The sequence below is a fragment of the Doryrhamphus excisus genome, linkage group LG9 (assembly GCF_037039965.1).
Source record: "Doryrhamphus excisus strain RoL-2023G ecotype Guam linkage group LG9, RoL_Dexc_Guam_v1.1, whole genome shotgun sequence".
NCBI classification, from domain to species: domain Eukaryota; kingdom Metazoa; phylum Chordata; class Actinopteri; order Syngnathiformes; family Syngnathidae; genus Doryrhamphus; species Doryrhamphus excisus.
In genome coordinates, this window is record NC_136365.1 from 7,653,906 (window position 1) to 7,672,677 (window position 18,772).

Sequence of the window (18,772 nt, forward strand, 5' to 3'; positions counted from 1 at the left end):
TTTTCCTAGTCAAACGATCGCTGATTGGTTGATCGCGAACAAGAACGGGTGTGGGTAAAACACGGACTGTGGACTTGGGACCGCGGTCTAAAAAAAAGATTTGCAAGGATTGCTTTGCAAATTACCACCGGAATTACGCAGTCTGTGTTTTACCAACACCCAACAAGAACCGCTTTTAAAAAAACTCTTGGCAGTACGGCATGCCAAAGTGCACTTGCCCAACGGGAATATCACTGATTGGATTTACTTGCCCCAATTTTGTTTTAACTTGCCCCGGGTCATCGGTACATTGTTATTGTCGAGCCCTGTACTTCACTCCAGTATGGAAGGATTCTGTCATGCTCAGGAGCTTCCTCTGGAATCCAGTTCTGGCTAGGATTGCGGGCTACATCTTGCCTAGGTTCACGAGGGATCTTGAGCTCAAAAAGTTTAGTGACCACTTTGAAGTGGTTGGTTGTGCGCCCTTCACTTCTCTTGCAGCTGTTCTAGAGAGAAGACCATAGCAATAATGGATTGTTCTAACCTGAAGCCATACTGTGACTTGATTTACACCCTTTCTGTGAGCTTCTGGAGTCCGTTCAGAACAAAGTGAGCAAATAATTTACTGACAAAGCTCAGCAAGGAGATGCCTCTGTAGCTCTTGCAATTTCTTCGGTCACGCTTGTTGTTGTACAGATGTTGTGTTACAGTCTTGTGGAACTTCCCACAAATCACCTGGCAAATCACCTCATATCGGTGTTCATGTCTTTCCACTCTTAATGATGTCTGCTGAATGCTATCCAGGCCTGGTGCTTTTCCTGTTTGTAGGCTGCTGATGGCCTTGGTACCTCATCAAGCTCATCCATGACTGGCAGTTGCTCGATGGATTCCATAGCGCAGGGGTCTTAAACATGCAGCCCGCAGGCCAAATATGGCCCGCAGGACACTAGTTTGAGCCCCCCGCCTTGATATGAAAGTTTAATGTTAGTGCGGCCCGTGCAAGTTTGATATGGATGCTGTATGGTATCATGTACCCAGAAAAAAATATTATGTTTGATTAATGTTCATGTTAAAGGTTAAATAACTGTTAATAGTTATCCTCCTATCCGTGTGGAAGTGGTAAGTTTTTGGCTATTTAAGTTTAAAGGAAATAACTTGAAGGCTACCGTTTAGGTCGCTAGCTCTCTAGTTTGCGAGTTAGCATGTGTCTCAAGACCCTGCAGTTGCGCAATATGTTGTAAATAAAAATAGTATAAATGTGACTATAGTCGTGTTTTGTCATGTCTACAGGGCTCTAATAATGCTTTGTTAATTTTAATCTGAAAAAATAATTTGTCTACCCACCAACTATATGTGGTTTTATTATTATTATATTTATTTATTTATTACTAACTGATTGATTTTCTTTATTCTTGATTTGTTTATTTAGTTTTCATCTTATTTTGTGTAGAAAAATAAAAAGTAAGATATTTGAGAACAGTGGAATGTTTTATCAGAGCTTTTCTTGTAGAAAATTGGAACCAAAGCAAAGTTTTTTTTTTTCTTTTTTTGTTTTTAATAAATGTTTTTTGGGGTTTTTTTGGAAAACCTGATGCGACCCAGTCTCACCCAGACCCCCAGACCCAGTGTTCCACATATCTCTCCGTCTACAGTACTTGTACTACAGTACTTGTCTGTGATGGTTTCACAGGTGGCTGACATCAGTAGGCCAGTCCTTTAGTGTGTTGCACAAGTTATCTTCTTGATGCCATCAAAGACACCACAATGTTTCCTGTGTCAGGATGTCCTCGGAGAGTCGAGTCCAGTATAACTCCTGCCAGTGCACTGGGCCTTGTTTCTTCTTATTCCGAGAGCCTGCAGAGTTGTTTGTGTTTCAGTAATGCATCACATTTTTCTTTTGAGTCCAAGATTGAGCACAGGATCAGTTGTATTCACCTCTGAATCAATGATACTGGCTGCCATTGAAAAGGTTAATAAAACAACAAAGCTAAAGCTGCCCCAAGACTTTTGCACACTACTGAATATTTAGAGAACTGCAAAAGGAGGGAGCCAAATAAGTGAATACAAATGCAACAAAACAAAAACATTTACATAGGTGATGATCGGGAGGAGAAGATCATCTCCAAGGTTATTTTCCTTTCTATTTTGTTCACGTTGTGGTTTCTTGTGATGAAGAGAGAAATTGAAAGTGGCAGGAATAAAAGGTGTTAAATGTGGCAAACAGTCAAGGTGGGAGCCAGGGAGACACATGCCAGGACACTTACTGTGATAGATGATTCCTTTGCTCTTGTAAATCTACGTTAGGAGAGATGGAACAGCCATCTTCTCTTGTGAGCAGACACTTACGGGAGTACACACGCTATTTAGAAGTTCACTTTTAATGCCAACATTGGGAATTTCTTCATTAAATAATTATGCTTTCCTATGCATTTGATGCAAGTTTTTTTTCAATATCCAGAGTAAAAGTTGATATAAAAATATATTTAATTTGTATTTTGTAATATTGCATGGGTTGGTACCTTCCTATTTGCTTGACCTAGTTGTACTCTATGCTCTGTCCAGAAACCCGCGTTTGCAACACGCTGGTCTTCTGACAATCCCGAGAGCCAGAAGCCAAAAGTATGCAGGCTCTGTTAAGTCTTTTAAGTTCTTCCATCAGTAGTTATGACATTGTACTGCAAAAAAAAAATACTTTTAAGCATTCCATATAGTCGTGTTCATTGTATTCTGCAGGTAACACACTTGTACTGGCAGCAGACATTAAAATTAACAAGACATTAAAGAAACAAGGGCTGCACAGTAGTCGAATGGTTAGGGCGCAGGCCTCACAGCTAGGAGACCCAAGTTCAATTCCACTCGGCCATCTCTGTGTGGAGTTTGCATGTTCTCCCCGTGCATGTGTGGGTTTTCTCCGGGGACTCCCACATTCCAAAAACATGCTAGGTTGTCCATAGGTATGAATGTGAGTGTGAATGGTTGTTTGTCTATATGTGCCCTGTGATTGGCTGGTGACCAGTACCCCGCCTCTCGCCCGAAGACAACTGGGATAGGCCCGTGAGGATAAGTGAAGTAGAAGTAGAAAATGAATGTAGTAGTAGTACTAAGTAGTATGTAGTAGTAAGTCGAAAATGAATGAATGAATGAAGAAACAAGTCTGGTCTAATAATAAACAGTGGGGCGGTCAAGGCCACACATGGCCACCACTTAGCAACACGGGCCAAAATTAACATATTTCGCACCATTCGCATTCATCTGCAGATAGATATTAAAGTTAATTTATATCCTACATATCTTTTATCTTGTCCTGAAGCTCCGATCCATGAGTTTGAAAGGCTTAAAGTTGGACTAAACATTCAGAGCCGTTGTATGACTGGAGGTGTCCCAACACTCAGTGTAGGCAGCATTTCACAGACGTCCCCACGGGCTCTCCTCATCGAGCGCACACACACAGCGTCAGATTTCACGGTGCTTGCTTCCAGGAATTCTTACATTTTTACCAGTGAGGATAGTCGGCATATCTGGAAAACGGATGGATGGGAGAAGCAAGTCTACTTGCTAGCCAACCACGTTTGTTTACATGCTTGAGAGGCGGTTTGATGAAGTCATCTTTTCATCGGTGTGATTCCCTGTCTACCCACTGATATCAAATCATCAGTTCCGCTTATTGCCTACAATAACTTGAGTTCAGTTATTTACTTATGACATACTTACTTATGTTGCAGTTTTTGCAGTGCAAGCATCCAGTGTGCAGTGTGTGAACTAAATGAATACATGTAGTTCACACATTTGTAATATGTTTGCCATTGGCTGGCGACCAGTCAAAGGTGTACCCCGCCTCTCGGCAAAAGTCAACTGGCACAAACTCCAACATACCCCCATGACCTTAATGAGGATAAGCGGCATAGAAAATGGATGCTTTATAATGTGCTGGGTTTTCCAAGGGTGCCATTTAGTGGCACTGAAATGAGGCAAAAATGAGGGATACAGCTACCACCTAATTCCACAGGCAACAGTTGTGATGGTGTTGTGTTTGAGGTTTTTTTTTTGTTTGTTTTTTTACTGCACATACAACGGTGAGCAGCTAGCTAAAATGCTCAGGCTGAAACGCTGTAAAATTTGAATGTACTTCACCCCAAAGTATGCAGATATGGCCACCTCTAACAAGTGTTTGAAGGTCATATTGTGCAAATAATGTCATGTAACTTCATTTTGCTGAATGCATAGAGAATTAATGAGCAAACATCATCGTAATGGTAGTATAACATAGCCACAATTGTATATCAATTATCAATTTATACTACAATTGAGCTGCATGTATGCACTAAAATGTAGTGAAAAATCTCGTATTTTCTCTGAATTTATTGGATTATGAAGCTACAACTTTCAAACTAGCGACATAAACATGTTTCCTACTGGGACAAACTCAAATATAACAGTAGGGATCTTGATTTCAGAGCACCTGTGGTCTCTACATCGATCTCAGTTTTTTTTCAGGGAACAGCAAGAATGGCGGAAAAGACCAATGACTACAAAGAGAAGTATAAAACCTCCAGTGCAAGACAAACTTTGGCGTCATTCACGGCAACACTGACACAGACAAATGAAGCCACAGCAGGTATATCAAGATCAAGAGACAATCCCCCATGAAAAAGAAATCGCATCATGCGCACCATATCATAACAAGTCTCTTTCATGTATAAAAGAAAAGGGAATACTTTATTTTCCCGCAGTGCATTTTCAATTTGGGGTATGAAAGTTGCATGGGCTGCCTGACGTCTGTTGTGGCATTGAGGAGGGAAAAAAAAAAACGCATGGAAGAAAGAAAAGTGAGGACTTCATTGACTTCCAGCTGCAGGTGAACACTCCCAAACATCAACCTGTTCTTTCAGTGAATATCCGCACTGCAAAAGTATTGATCCCACCCCTTGAAATTTCAGCCTTATATTACTTTTATCAATGAAATAATGGTCAATGTCATGTGGCTTTTTTGAGTACATGTGTAAGCATTCTTAACAATATCACCAAGGGTTAGTCTACTTTAAAATGTGCTGCATCATTATGGTGGTGTAGTTTTTCTGATTTCATGACTGTTAAGGGATGCTTATATTAATCCCATGGAATTTCCCTCCATTCACAAAGGCAAATTACAGTCATAAAACATCATGTGTGTCGCCAACCTTTGATCATAAAGGGAAAAAAAAACATCATCCTATAAAGCATCCACTTTCAGTGTGAGGAGATGTGATGCCATAACAACCAATATGGGCACTTACATCTCAGCCAGCAGTATGCTGTGTTTTCATTCACTGACCGCGGCCCGTGCATCCACTCTCAGGTTTGCGAGCCACTCACCCAAGGACTCGTGCATGACCTGCTCCCATCAGTCACTGCTCCTTCGACGGAACCTCGACGGGCAAAGTGCAGTGTCTGCTGCTGCTTTCAAAGAAAAGACCCTGTTTTAAATGCTGAGTGCCCCCATCACAGCACTGTGTCTACTCAAGCCTATAATCTTTCACCCTATGTCGGCTTATAAATTCACTTTGATCACAATGCAAACGGTATTCATGAATTAGGCATGTACTACAAATGTAATATTCAGACCTGTTATTATCCAAAAGTACGAGCAGATTGCATGGTGTTAATGGCTTAAATGGGCTTTCAACCTGCATACAAAATGCATGTTTACTTGAGCTGTCAGATGAACTCAACTCTTGTCGCTTTTGCTTGGATATGATGAGGAGCATTGCATATATATTGATGTATGATGTGTGTTGATGTATATATGTTGTATTCACCCCAATAAGACACTGTATTGCCAGACAAGCTAATATGAGGTACCCAGAAGCAGGACTGTTGCTCGGGAAACTTGGCATTTATTGTGGTAGTCCGATAGTCAGATCTCAGAACACAAACAGTTGTTGAACACCTGTCTTGTTTGTATTAAAAAAATAACTAGAAATAATAAAATATAGGGTCCAACTGTGGCCATGGTAAAACCCTTAACTTTAAAACATCTTAACTTTTTACTTTGCCCTTCTGGAAGAACTCTAATTGTCATCTTATCATCCATGTTATGGCAGTTTTCACACAGAAAATGATCTATTTATTTAATGATTATTTTTTGTTTTGATCAAAGTACATGTTTTGTATGCCATAAAACACGTTTGGTGCACAATAAGGTGGTATACTTTGGAAATACAGTAAGTTCCACTAGTTTTTATTACTTATTTAGTCACCTTTGTGACAAACTATTGTTTGTAACAAAATGGCAACACACAAATGGGTTGAAATTGACATTAGATCATGTTTTATACACGGTCCTACAGAAAATGTGTTTGCAATATATTTTAATTTGTTTATAGCCTGTGCGTATTCATGTGCTGTTTTTTTTTACTTTTGGATTTTTACTTGACTTTTTGAGTCAAGGCAACATCATATCCTCATATGTATCACTGATGCAAATCTGAATGACAAAGTCTCTCTAAATCTAATAAAAACATTCAAAAGAAAAGTTAATTTATGCCATTGTTCCCCCCCCGTGACCTGGTGAATGACAGATTCCACTGGTGGCATCAGCCGCCACCAGCTGGGAAAACCCAACCAGCGGAGTGGAGCCAACTTGCCCTGGTCGGTGAGGGGACAGGGGAGTGAGAAGGAAATATCGACCGTCACGCCAAAGTTAGTGAAGCATAAATCCTCAACTTCAGTGGCTGTTTCTGATGCAGCTCATCGAGAGGTTTAAAAATAATATTGGAAATCCTGTTGCCAGCGACAGATTAGTCGCTATAAGTCCATAAGTCTACAGGTGTCTGGCTTCTTCTGCTGTTTAGAGTTTGTTAAACAACTGACTGATGCTTTACTGCCACCAAGTGGTTGGAAGCTATATTTTAACTCATGTGTAACATGTCTCTGATTTCTTCAATTGTTAATGTATGTGGTGCAAAGCGGAACTAGGAGGTGCTCAGCACTGGCTCAGTGGTTAACAAACCCTTAAACAGCATTTTTACAATAGACCCTGAAAAAAAGGCAGAGTGCTGACGTCATATGCAGTATAGAATCATCGACTGGTGTTTTTGCAGTCCTGATAGTAGTAGTAGCATTTTAGATTGTACCCATTTACAATTTGTATTGTTTTGTTTGTGTGCTCTTTCCTCTCTCATCTCCCTTCTGTGAGCTTTGTGCAGGTATTATTACTATTATTTATAGTACTGAATGAAAAACTAAAAACATTCGAGAGAGCTGTCCGGCTTGAACATAGAGTTCCTCAGCAATTCCAAACCTGCTCTCCCACAATCCTTGGGAGGAGTGAGCTACCGTTTATGTGCGCTTCTGCACATGAACAATATGAACGGTGACCGAGGTTAAAGCAAACATTGCCTAATACCCAATAAGCAATCCCATTTAATCGTGTCCCGATTTACACCAAAGAAAGAATAAAACATTTAAGGTGGAAAATGGATTAGGAAGCACAGATTTAGGGTTTTGCAAAGAGACTGTGAGGTTAATAATGTGTTGGCTGATTACGGCTGCTATCCCCTCTTGCCTGCTAGATATCTGGGACGACGAGACAAAGCTTTGAGCGGTTCACACAAAAAGAGCCCGAGTACCAATTTGTGAGCAATGAGTGGTCTCCAAGCTGGAGCTAGCACTGAAAAACTCCAAGATCTCGTGGAAAGTAGGGCTCATGTTTAACTCCTGCTGTGTGAACCTGTCAGATTGTGTCCTAGGTTGCTTATTATGTGCACAAAACCTAAAGCAGGGGTAGGGATCCGATGGCTCAGGAGCCAGCTGTGGCTTCTTTAATGACTGCATCTGGCTTAGACATTTCTTAACATGATAAAATGTACTGTTGTATCCTCACAAGGGTGCGTGCTGGAGCCTATCCCAGCCGTCTTTGGGCGAGAGGCAGGGTCGCCACATAGACAAACAACCATTCACACTCACATTCATACCTATGGACAATTTGGAGTCACCAATTAACCTAGCATGTTTTTGGAATGTGGGAGGAGTACCAGGCGAACATGCAAACTCCACATAGAGATGCCCGAGGAGGGAATCGAACCCAGGTCTCCTATCTGTGTGGCCTAACCATCGGTCACCATGCAGCCGAGTTGTAATCATTCATTCATTTTCTGCCTCTTTTCCTCACGAGGGTCACGGGGGTGCTGGAGCCTATCCCAGCTGTCTTCAGGCGAGAGGCGGGGTACACCCTGGACTGGTCGCCAGCCAATCACAAGGCACATATAGACAAACAACCATTCACACTCACATTCATACCTATGGACAATTTGGAGTCGCCAATTAACCTAGCATGTTTTTGGAATGTGGGAGGAGTATCTGGTTGAACATGCAAACTCACACACAGAGATGCCCGAGGAGGGAATCAAACCCAGGTCTCCTATCTGTGTGGCCTAACCACTCAGTCACCATGCAGCTTGGTTGTAATCATTCATTCATTTTCTGCTGCTTTTCCTCACGAGGGTCGCTGTAGCCTATCCCAGCTGTCTTCAGGCAAGAGGCGGGGTACACCCTGGACTGGTCGCCAGCCAATCACAGTGCACATATAGACAAACAACCATTCACACTCACATTCATACCTATGGACAATTTGGAGTCGCCAATTAACCTAGCATGTTTTTGGAATGTGGGAGGAGTACCTGGCGAACATGTAAACTCCCACACAGAGATGCCCGAGGAGGGAATCGAACCCAGGTCTCCTATCTGTGTGGCCTAACCACTCGCTCACCATGCAGTTACCTCGTTGTAATCAGTGTAAAAAAAAATATGATACGGCTCTCACGGAAATACATTTTAAAATATGTGGCTTTCATGGCTCCCTTAGACGAAAAGGTTCCCGACCCCTGACCTAAAGGAACACACTTGTGTGGTGTAATTTAGCATATCATTTGAACAAGAAAAGGGATTTTCATCTTCTTTTTTTGAAAGTATGCAGATGCTGTTCCACCCATAAAAACAGATGCTTTGCTGCCATTTAGCTTCTCTTGCTTCACTCATTGACACTAAGCATCTCATTTGGCAGATGATGAAGTGTCCTTGAGTGCGTGAAAATCCCCTCAGACAAAAAGTGTTTCCGCACACATTCAGTTACATATGTGTGCGTCTGTCTGTGTGTGTGTGATTCAATTGTCTTTTTCCTTTCACTGTGTATGTGTACGCATGTTTCATACACGTAGGGCTCGGACTGGTCTGTTCAAGTGACAGGCATCAGGAATCTCTTGCTGTCACGGCAGGAGAGAAGATAACTCACCTGTCAGGAGAGTCAACAGATACATGTAGACGCAACAGGCTGCTGTTGACTTCATGTAAACACACTGGGCCGTGCTGCACACACGGTGCATCCTGGGTGAAGCACTGATGCTGAGTGAGCTATCGGCTATTTCCATTGGGAGCACATACAGAAAAAATGTCTGGTTTTTAAAATACAAAAATACTCAAAAGTACTTTGCACACTTCACACATTCCTTATATTGGAGTTTGAGTTTTTTAAGGTGATGAAAACGATTTTTTAAGCTTTGAATTTGAAGGACTGCTACATTATTGGACTATTGCTTATTTCTTGTTGATTAATTCTTCCACCGTAGACGCTGTCGCTTCAACTGAAACGCTGGGCTTCTGCTGCTCCCCTCCTCCCACCTCATGCATGCAGGGATGAGGGCCATACAGCGCAAACGCAGTTGATATCGATATCAATATGGTTGTTTTTGTTGATATCGTGCTTAAAGTAAATATCAACCGTTTTAAAATATCGACTGTACATGAGCACATTAACTATTACACCCTGTCTGTATGAAATAACCCCATAAACAGGAATAAGACAGTCAAAAGTGATCATTTTAACTACGGAAGAAACCTGCCTGGTCTAATAATTTCATCCATTAATGTATTTTGGTGTGTCTTCTATTCTGTTTACTGTTTACTGTTTATTCAACTCCATTATTCTGTAAAGTGTCTTTGAGTATTTTGAAAAGCGCTATACAAATAAAATGTATTATTATTATTATAAATTAGAAATTTCAAGCAGGAATGAACGGGCAAAAAAGTATGTCAAAAAGGGCAAAAATTATGTCCACATGAACACACATTCACAAAACGTTTTGTCGACATTGTGACTTGCAAACATCGAGCACCTCAGAGTCAAACTAGCGATCAATCATGAATGTAAATTCGGCAAACCAATGCATTTCAAACATCATTATTATACAAGAACAGAAAATTGTTTCCAGTTCCAATAAACTGCTACTCTGTCCCAATTGTGGTCAGGGTTCCCTTTTGTTTAGCTTGTATATACATCAATGTGCGGTTAGTGGTGAGCAAGTTTTGTGATGTGATGCTTGACTGAAAGAGCTCATTAAATAATGCTGAATGAAATTAGGATTGTATTGACACACTAATCACCTGCTGTGGTCGGGTCGCCGCTATTATTAACAGGACAAAATTGCTCATGGTAAACACAAAGAAATGAACAAAAAGAAAATAGTAACGATAAAAACAGAACTGTTTTCTACACGCAGCAAGAGTCGTTTATATTGTTATCCACTTCAACTTTTTATATTTTAACACGCATTTGTCATGGTTAATTGGTTTCAGATTCATGTTGGGAGTGATGTCGAGGTTCAGAGTTGAGTTTTAGCTTGTCATGGGTTACGGACGCACTAGTTTTTAGTCGGGATTATTGTGCCTGTTGTGAGATGAGTCAAACCTGTCAAAAAAGGCTGTTGTTCTGGCGATCAAGTCTAATCCTAATAATAGAATACTTTGTTTCATTAACATCTTTGAATGTGCTTTACATTTGTATTTAAGTTCATTTTGTCATTTTTATACTTGAAAATGGTGCTAACACAGCTGGGAGACCCAGGTTCAATTCCACCGTCGGGCATCTCTGCATGTTCTCCCTGTGCATGCATAGGTTTTCTCCGGGTACTCCGGTTTCCTCCCACATTCCAAAAACATGCTAGGTTAATTGTCAACTCCAAATTGTCCATAGGTATGAATGTGAGTGTGAATGGTTGTTTGTCTATATGTGCCCTGTGATTGGCTGGCGACCAGTCCAGAGTGTACCCCGCCTCTCACCCAAAGACAGCTGGGATAGGCTCCAGCATCCGATGAGCTCCCTCGTGAGGATAAGCGGTAGAAAATGAATGAATAAATACTTGAAAATGCTAAATTTAGGCCAAAAATATGTAACATTGTTTAAGTATACATTGTTTACAAACTGTAAAATTTGAAGCGTCCTCCATCTTCTTTTGGAACATTTACTGTTTCGATGTGATTCCTTGTATATGGCTGTATGATAGCTGCCTTGTTGCATTTAAATGACAATTTTAAATGTTGTCATGGGAATAATTGTCAACAGGTAATAAAGGACACCACCTGCTGAAGATGTGAATTGAGGAGGAAGGCTGGGGGAAATTGTGCTTCAATTGCTTTTTTGTCTTCCCTGTGGACAAAAGTAGTGAGAGACCTGAAAGGGAGTAAAGATTTCTGAAGATATCTGGTCCCATCGCTGCAGCTTCAACGGCTCCTCTGGGGTATACTTTCCACAGGATACAGGAGTGTGGATGTGGGGGTTAGTGTCTTTTTATCCATAACATTTGTGGGGTCAGAGGTCATTAATGTTAGCCTTGAGCGAGGACACACTAGCTCACAATCTCAGTTCTAGTTCGGAAGCAAAAGGGCATGTATTGTATGAAGATCATCGTCTTGTCCTCTAATAACAGAGTGATTACCTTTTCATCTATCTGGGATAGGCTCCAGCATACCGCCAAGATAAGCAGTATAGAAAATTTATGTTTTCCAGAACAAGAAGATATTTACATTTTTAAATAAAAAACAATGGCTTTGAATTGAATCTAATACCAGAATAGTTGATAATAATTGGATAATCGATTAATCTTTGATTAATTGTTGAATCTTTTTAGTATATCTTAAACATGAGAACTTTATCTCCAGCTAACATACAGTCTTCAGTCACGTTTTTTTATATAAGCTATGCACACAGTGTCGAAACGTTAATGATTGAAGCTGAAATGATTTATGCAGCGTGTGAATGCGCTGCCATTATATCAAAGGCAGTGACGCATACAGTATCAAGACTTAATCACTATGATGTGACTGAGAGCTACTTTGCCACATTAATCAATAAAATTATCTGGAGCACGTCCAAAGTGTATCTCAACAGGTTTGGAAAATTATGACAACTGTTGATCGAGAACTGCCCCCCACCAGTGATAAAAGACATCAACTTGATCAACAGTGGCGTTATGTCATCGTCAGCGGCGGTTTTCTCCTGAGTGGAGTCGAGGTCTTTTTCCACTTTTCTGACATATAAATGGAGTAAGAATGTTATAGTCTTGTGTTAAATGATGCCAAAGTTTCAGATAATGAGGTTTGTATATTTCGGAAGGGAGCCCTGAAAGAAGCCTGAAAGAAGCCAACAAAAAAAATGTTATACTACAACTCAATGTTATTATTATTTTTCATCATGACAAGTGAGGGTCTGCCACCCCTGAGTGTACATCACCAGTAAAAGTAATTTACTTGTATAACGACAGTGTTTACACATGAGCCCCTAATGTGTTTTTGCTTTGTAAAACTATGTGTGCAAGGTTATTTGTTCAAACCCCATTCCGCAACTAGCTATTTTTAGCATTAGGTATTGTCCTGCTGGACTTGATATCTGTATGATTGTATGTTTTGTAATTATTATCGCTGTAGTGTGTTGTGGACCCCGGACTCCCACATGGGTTGACTTGCACGTCATCATGTTTGCTCTCAAATCGAAAGCAGCTCTAGCAGCTTATTCCACCTTACATTCCCACAGAGTCACACTTGGGTTTCTACTTTTAAGGCTTATATTTGGAAAGGATCAAGCTTGTGTTGGTATTTTTAAAGTACAGACGTTCTTGTCAGAATTCAGTTGGGTGGTATACCAAAATGCACTCGCGCCATTTTCAGCAACTCAATTTTCTCTTTATTTTATAGGTTTAAATTCTGTTTTACTAAGTACTATTTTTTCCTATTGATTTTATTTTTTTCTTTTCTAATTTCAGGCTGTACATTGTGCAATACTACCACGCAGGCCTATATAAGAAACTTTGGATCATTACAGCAAGTATTTCTTTAAAAATTAATTACATTTGTCCTTGTTACCTCAGAACTCATTACCTTTTATGTTGACCTTCAAAATGCATTGGCTATGACGAGAATAGGTGGCGTGTAGGTTTGTGACCTTAACAAGCTTTTCTTTGAGTATAAGTCTGCATTTGCTTTACTGCAACGGTCAAAGCACTCACCTGGTAATAAGTCTTATAATACCTTTTTCTGACCTTTCATTGTTTTCAGTGGACATTCTAATCATGATATACCGTATATTCATTGTTAAAGATGTTCCAATGCATTGGAGGAAACTGACCTATTGCTTATTTAAACACCCAACTGTCATTATATGTGACTAGCCTCACCTAACAATATTCTTACCTACATGTAGAGTAAACAATATGGACTGTTTGTTTGTTTTTCTTTCGGAGTCACCATCTTTTTGATCCGCATACTGATCTTAGATGCTATTACAACTGAAAAGGAGGGAACTCCATATTTTCTTCTTTTTCCACGTCTTGACGGTGTGACCAATCAATGCCAGTTCTAACAACGCCGTGTGGAATTGTTGTGAAGTAACCCATTTTGTTCCCAAAACTGATTGTACAAATACACACAAACAAAAAGGTAACCACGGAAAGGCTACCCCAGTCCATGAACTAAAAGACCATGAAGCTCTTGAGCAGCACATCTAGAAAATAAACAATATCTAAACACTGTACCTGAAAGGGGGTCTAGTCTAGGCACACATATTCCTCAGTATAGTTTTCATCAAAAAAGAATTACTGTTTGTTTTACTGTTTGTACTGTAAGTGTGTTTTATTTTCCAAAGGAGAAAGACTTAACAATGGACAAAGTAAGTGAAGAGAACAAGAGACGGCTGGAAGCCCATCTTGAGTTCTATCCTTTGCAGTGGTCATTTCACTGACGACTTCTTCAAAAGAAAACCTTCACAAGAAGTATACGGCTTGAAAGTAAAGTATATATGTACTTCGAAAAGGGATGCTATTCAGCCAGTACACAAAGCAAGGAAGAACGACCACTGTGTCAACGTTACCACAGAATAGAGTATCTTGTCTTGTTTGCATAATGTCTTCTAAACACTATTCCGCCATAGCGACAAGGCTGCAAAGCATGAAACATGTTATATAAACAACTATTCACAGCTATGCTATATACTGCGGGGGTGGGGGGTGCCGCCAGCGGAAATTTATCCTTGATGTGCGGCTACATATACCATCAAACAGGCTATAAAAACCCTTTTATGCTCATGAAGAAGCTGATTTAAAACAATAATTGAAGTATAAGCAACTCCAGTTTTACAGTAACCTGTGTTCTGTGTTTTGAAGGAGACCAATCCTCATCTCCACGTCTTGAGACTTAACCCATACTGAATTTGTGGCGACACCGGTCCTGATCCAGGCTGGATTTCCGCAAAGTGCCACTCACACTGATTCTGGTAGACGCAGCGGCAAGCTATGTTCGGGCTGTGGACTGCACAGCACGGCGGTAGTGTGAGCCTCCAACAGTACAACACTAAAATGTGACTTTTAACAGATTGCAAGAACAGAAAGCATTCACAGCCTGAGGACCACCTGTATTGCAAAGACGAGTTCAAGGAAATATGTGTGTGTTAGGAGATGACTCCGCCATGATTTCAGTGTGCTCAGGATGTTTTTGCTATTTGTCCAGGAAGCTATTTACATGGCTATTCTATGTTTATTTTTGTGGAGCCTGATGCATGTTGCTATAATTGTGTGTGTTGTGTAATTATTATAGCGACTGAGAGGGTTGGACCCTGGTTATTCCCCTTGGGTCAAGTTTCGAAAGCACCTTTATTCTGCAGCCTATACTGTGTCTCCCCCTCAGTAAGGTTTTCCAATGAAAATGCACAAAATAATACATGTTTTGAGGCGTGTGTATTTTGCATATGCATCATACCATAAAGGGGCCGATATAAAGGAGAAACAACCAGCTGGTTCAAAAGTACCCTATATAGGACATAACATAAGGCTTTAAACACGCTCCAAGAACACATATGCATACTTAGTTAAAATGTGTTACTATGGCAGTCATTTAACTTATTTACAGCATGAGCATGATAAAAGTTCTTTAAATATTAATCACGCTGAAGAAAGAAACATGTGGCTCCTTATCAATACAATACTGGGAAGGAGACTATAGTACAGTACATGTTTAGCAGCTTTGTTATTCATGTGATGGTAACCTCAGTAACATGCATGCAGCTGTTTCTCATTGCACTCCAGCATAAAACATAAAATCATGCTCAAGTTCAGTTTATAGTTTTTGTTCTTTGTTTTAATGAAGAGGTTTAATTTGCCCTGTTCTTCTGCAGATCCTTTCGAAGTGCCCTTGGAAGAAAACCACCGAACCTCTAATTGCTCCATTTCTGATGCTGGTTGCCCAGAAACATGACGGAACTAGCCTCGGCTGGCTACCAAATGGTAGTGCAACCTTGGCAGATAAATTTTGATTTTTTTTTTTTGGCTGTGGTTTAACAGTTGAGATATTTTCATGACAACTAACCATCATGTACATGTTTTGACTGTCAGGCATAAATTGGATAAATATTGTGTCATTTCCACAACTATGGTGGACGAGAGCTGATGTTCCGTTTGTGTTCATAATACACAATTTGTATCGATTATATCCAAAAGAAGTTCCCAATATCACATTGAAAATTCACTCTCTTCCAAAGTGGCATCTGGCATGCATAGTTTTAGTAGTTTTTGAAGGTCCAGGTCCCAAATTAAGAAAACAATGCTTGCAATTTTAGACGCTTTTATTGTTTAACACCATTCATGAGGTGCTTGTTTTGATTCATCATGGGAGTGCAGTATATCTCACTCTCCCTATTAAAGTGATGTCTGCACGAACGTCCTAAATTAAACCATCCTTTGCATTTCCAGGTACAAACTGATCATCTTCCATTTAAAATGCTGACTAGCTTCAGTGTAATGCATGTAATTCATAGTTCAGTTATTTCTAACAATCAATAGTACTTAGGCTGCTCCATTGATATTGCAACCTGAAGTGATTTATAAGCAGAGCAAACTTAAATCAAATCACAACCCTTCATATTACATTTATATTGGATCTAAAGTGGTATCGTCCCAATGTCCCCAATGTTGTCCTGGTTCATATCCTGAGATTGGATTTGGATAACACACACACACACACAGGGTATACCCCTGCTTTTGGAGGACTGCTGTGTTACAAAGTCTTAGTAGTATTCTTCATCCACATAACATATCTTACAAGTGCATTCACGTTTATTTCAATGCTTTTCTGAGTAAACAACTTAAAATAGTATATTGATATGTTCCTCCAAATAGAACTCACTTAAACATACATAAAGATGTGGGCTGAATTGTCTTTTTTAGCCTTTGCCAGTGTTAACAGCATCATAATACCTGCACTGCATCAAGCCAGAGTTGCCACTGGACTTCGCCAGCATGTCCTGCGTCCGCTTTGTAAGTGTTCATACAAGAGCTTGGTACTAGCAGCTACCCCCAGTAAACCCCTGTTGCTCTCTCAGTGGTCACTTTCACATCAACAGCCCCAAACAGAGTTGAGTAGTCGGCTGTGTTGTCATAAATGGGAAATATTGTCATAAGACATGATTCTTGATATTTTCTGACACAGCATCTTGTATTAACTGTATCCCCATGTCCATTTAAAATCAAGAAAATGCTACAAACGTGTGCCAAATAAGGTATGACGGGAAACGAGGACCATCAATATAAGGTACAAAAATGTCAATACTCTCCAAACTTATAGGTCAATTTGACTGACAAACAGTTAAGGTCATTTTTTAATCAGAATGTCAATTTCTCCGCAACCAGCATACCGAGTCAGAGTCAATTTCAAGCTGTGCATCGGCACTTCTCAGAAATGTGGTCACATAAAAAGCTGCTTGAAATGTGAAACCATAGAAGAATATCATTGATTTGCCAATGTATCTCGTCAATGGTTACCAGCAACCACAAGCAGCATCAAGAAAATGAACAATTCCACACTCAACAGACGGTGCTGTTACTGTCCCATGTAAAAAAAATGCCTTGTTGGAAACATTGAACCAACAGTTCAAATTGTGTGTGGCACTATTTGGTGTAAATGGCAACAATCTGCCTGCAAAGGTTGGTGATCATCATTGCTGGAACTACTACAATCAGGGTAAAAATTCTCCGACACATTGTAAAAAGTGGAAGGACAGCAGTGGGCTGAATTTCCTGTCATCAATCAGATGAGATCTTAACGAAAAATGAATGCAACATTACAGAAGCTTGTGGAAATTATGCCACAGCAAATGTGTTGACCAGGCTTTGTATGATTCCACATTGCAACAATGTAACACGTCCAAAAAGTAGCAGGAATAAGCAAACCTTATTTAAGCCCACACTTTTTCCTCTCAGCCATTGCTGGTATTATCAATCAAACTGAGTATTATTATCTTTTTAAAGGCACAATTTTACATTGGATTCAATTAGACTATCATAATGTTTATAGACTACCTTTCCATACTGAAACTGAGGTGCCAACAACATCACATCCACTCCAGTTGCCAGTAATATCTTTCAAGTGGGTGTTGTGCACTGCACTTGAAAACGATCACGATAGACGAGTGGGAAAAAGAGAGAGGGAGCAAGTAAATGTGGTAGCTCCCTTTTCCCTCTCTTTATCCACTCTCTTCCAAATTCTTGCAGACCTTATGAGAATCCGCCCCGTCGGGCAATTCCGTCCCATTATTCAAGCATCCCATCGACGCACACACAGCAGCTCTGTGCAAGGCAAGCATTATTGAAATTCACCCCACGCACCGAATTGTCATACCACGACCACCACCACTACCACCCCATATATATAATGCCTTAAAGAGTGAGATAAGTGTTTGTTTTAGAGAGCCGCACCAGGACACACATATGTTTGAGATGGCACTGAAACAATCTAGAAGTGGTAACACATGAATCTAATGCTGCTCATCCCCACAAACAGGTACAAGTCAATCCCAAACAGTCAGCATCCACCCAGCACCCAAAGCGCGGTGCATCCTGTAACTCTGTCCCCGGAGGCGAGCGCATGCCACCGGGCTGAGCGTCTTACCTTCAACGCTTCTATATCCAAAGATGCTGAACGTTCCATGAGGAGAGTGAAGCGGGCTAGTACTACTCTGGAACCAGCAAATAAGTCCCAAACGATGACAAGAATAAAGGAGTAATAAATATAAATACAATCTGGGCCGGGGGGAAAAGTTCTAAGGCTGTCTAGAGTCTGAAACTCTGCTGCAACATCTCCTGGATCATCATCGTTCTGGTCCAGCAGCGTCCCCCGTGCGTGAGGAGGCAAGCTGGGGCTGATTCGCACACTTCTCGCCCCCTCTTGATATCAGTTACATCTGAGTAAGAAATCCCAAATGAAGCCTCCAGTGACCCTCTCCGGTTGGGTCCGGTCCGGTCCGGTGATGAATGCCGTTAGATCCGTTAGATGTCTGCTGTGCTCGTGCTTCTGTCCGTGTAGCAGCGGTGACTATGAACGAAAGAAAAAAAAAAGAGTCCGGAACTAGATGATGTTGAGTCTTTTGCGACCATGCGGCAAACCGCCAGAGATAGCTGCTCTCCCTGAAAGAAGAGGAAAGAGAACAGAAGGTGAGAGAGAG

The 18,772-nt window shown here is 40.6% G+C and overlaps 1 protein-coding gene across 1 annotated transcript in view; it reads right to left on the reverse strand.

Moving 5' to 3' along the window:
• Positions 1-18,772, reverse strand: part of sgcz (sarcoglycan zeta) — a 246,419-nt gene extending 227,647 nt beyond the window's left edge. The window contains exon 1 of the mRNA XM_058045963.2: positions 18,220-18,772. Coding sequence (XP_057901946.1) covers positions 18,220-18,258 — 39 coding nt within the window. The 5' untranslated portion in view covers positions 18,259-18,772. The remainder of the gene's footprint in view (positions 1-18,219) is intronic.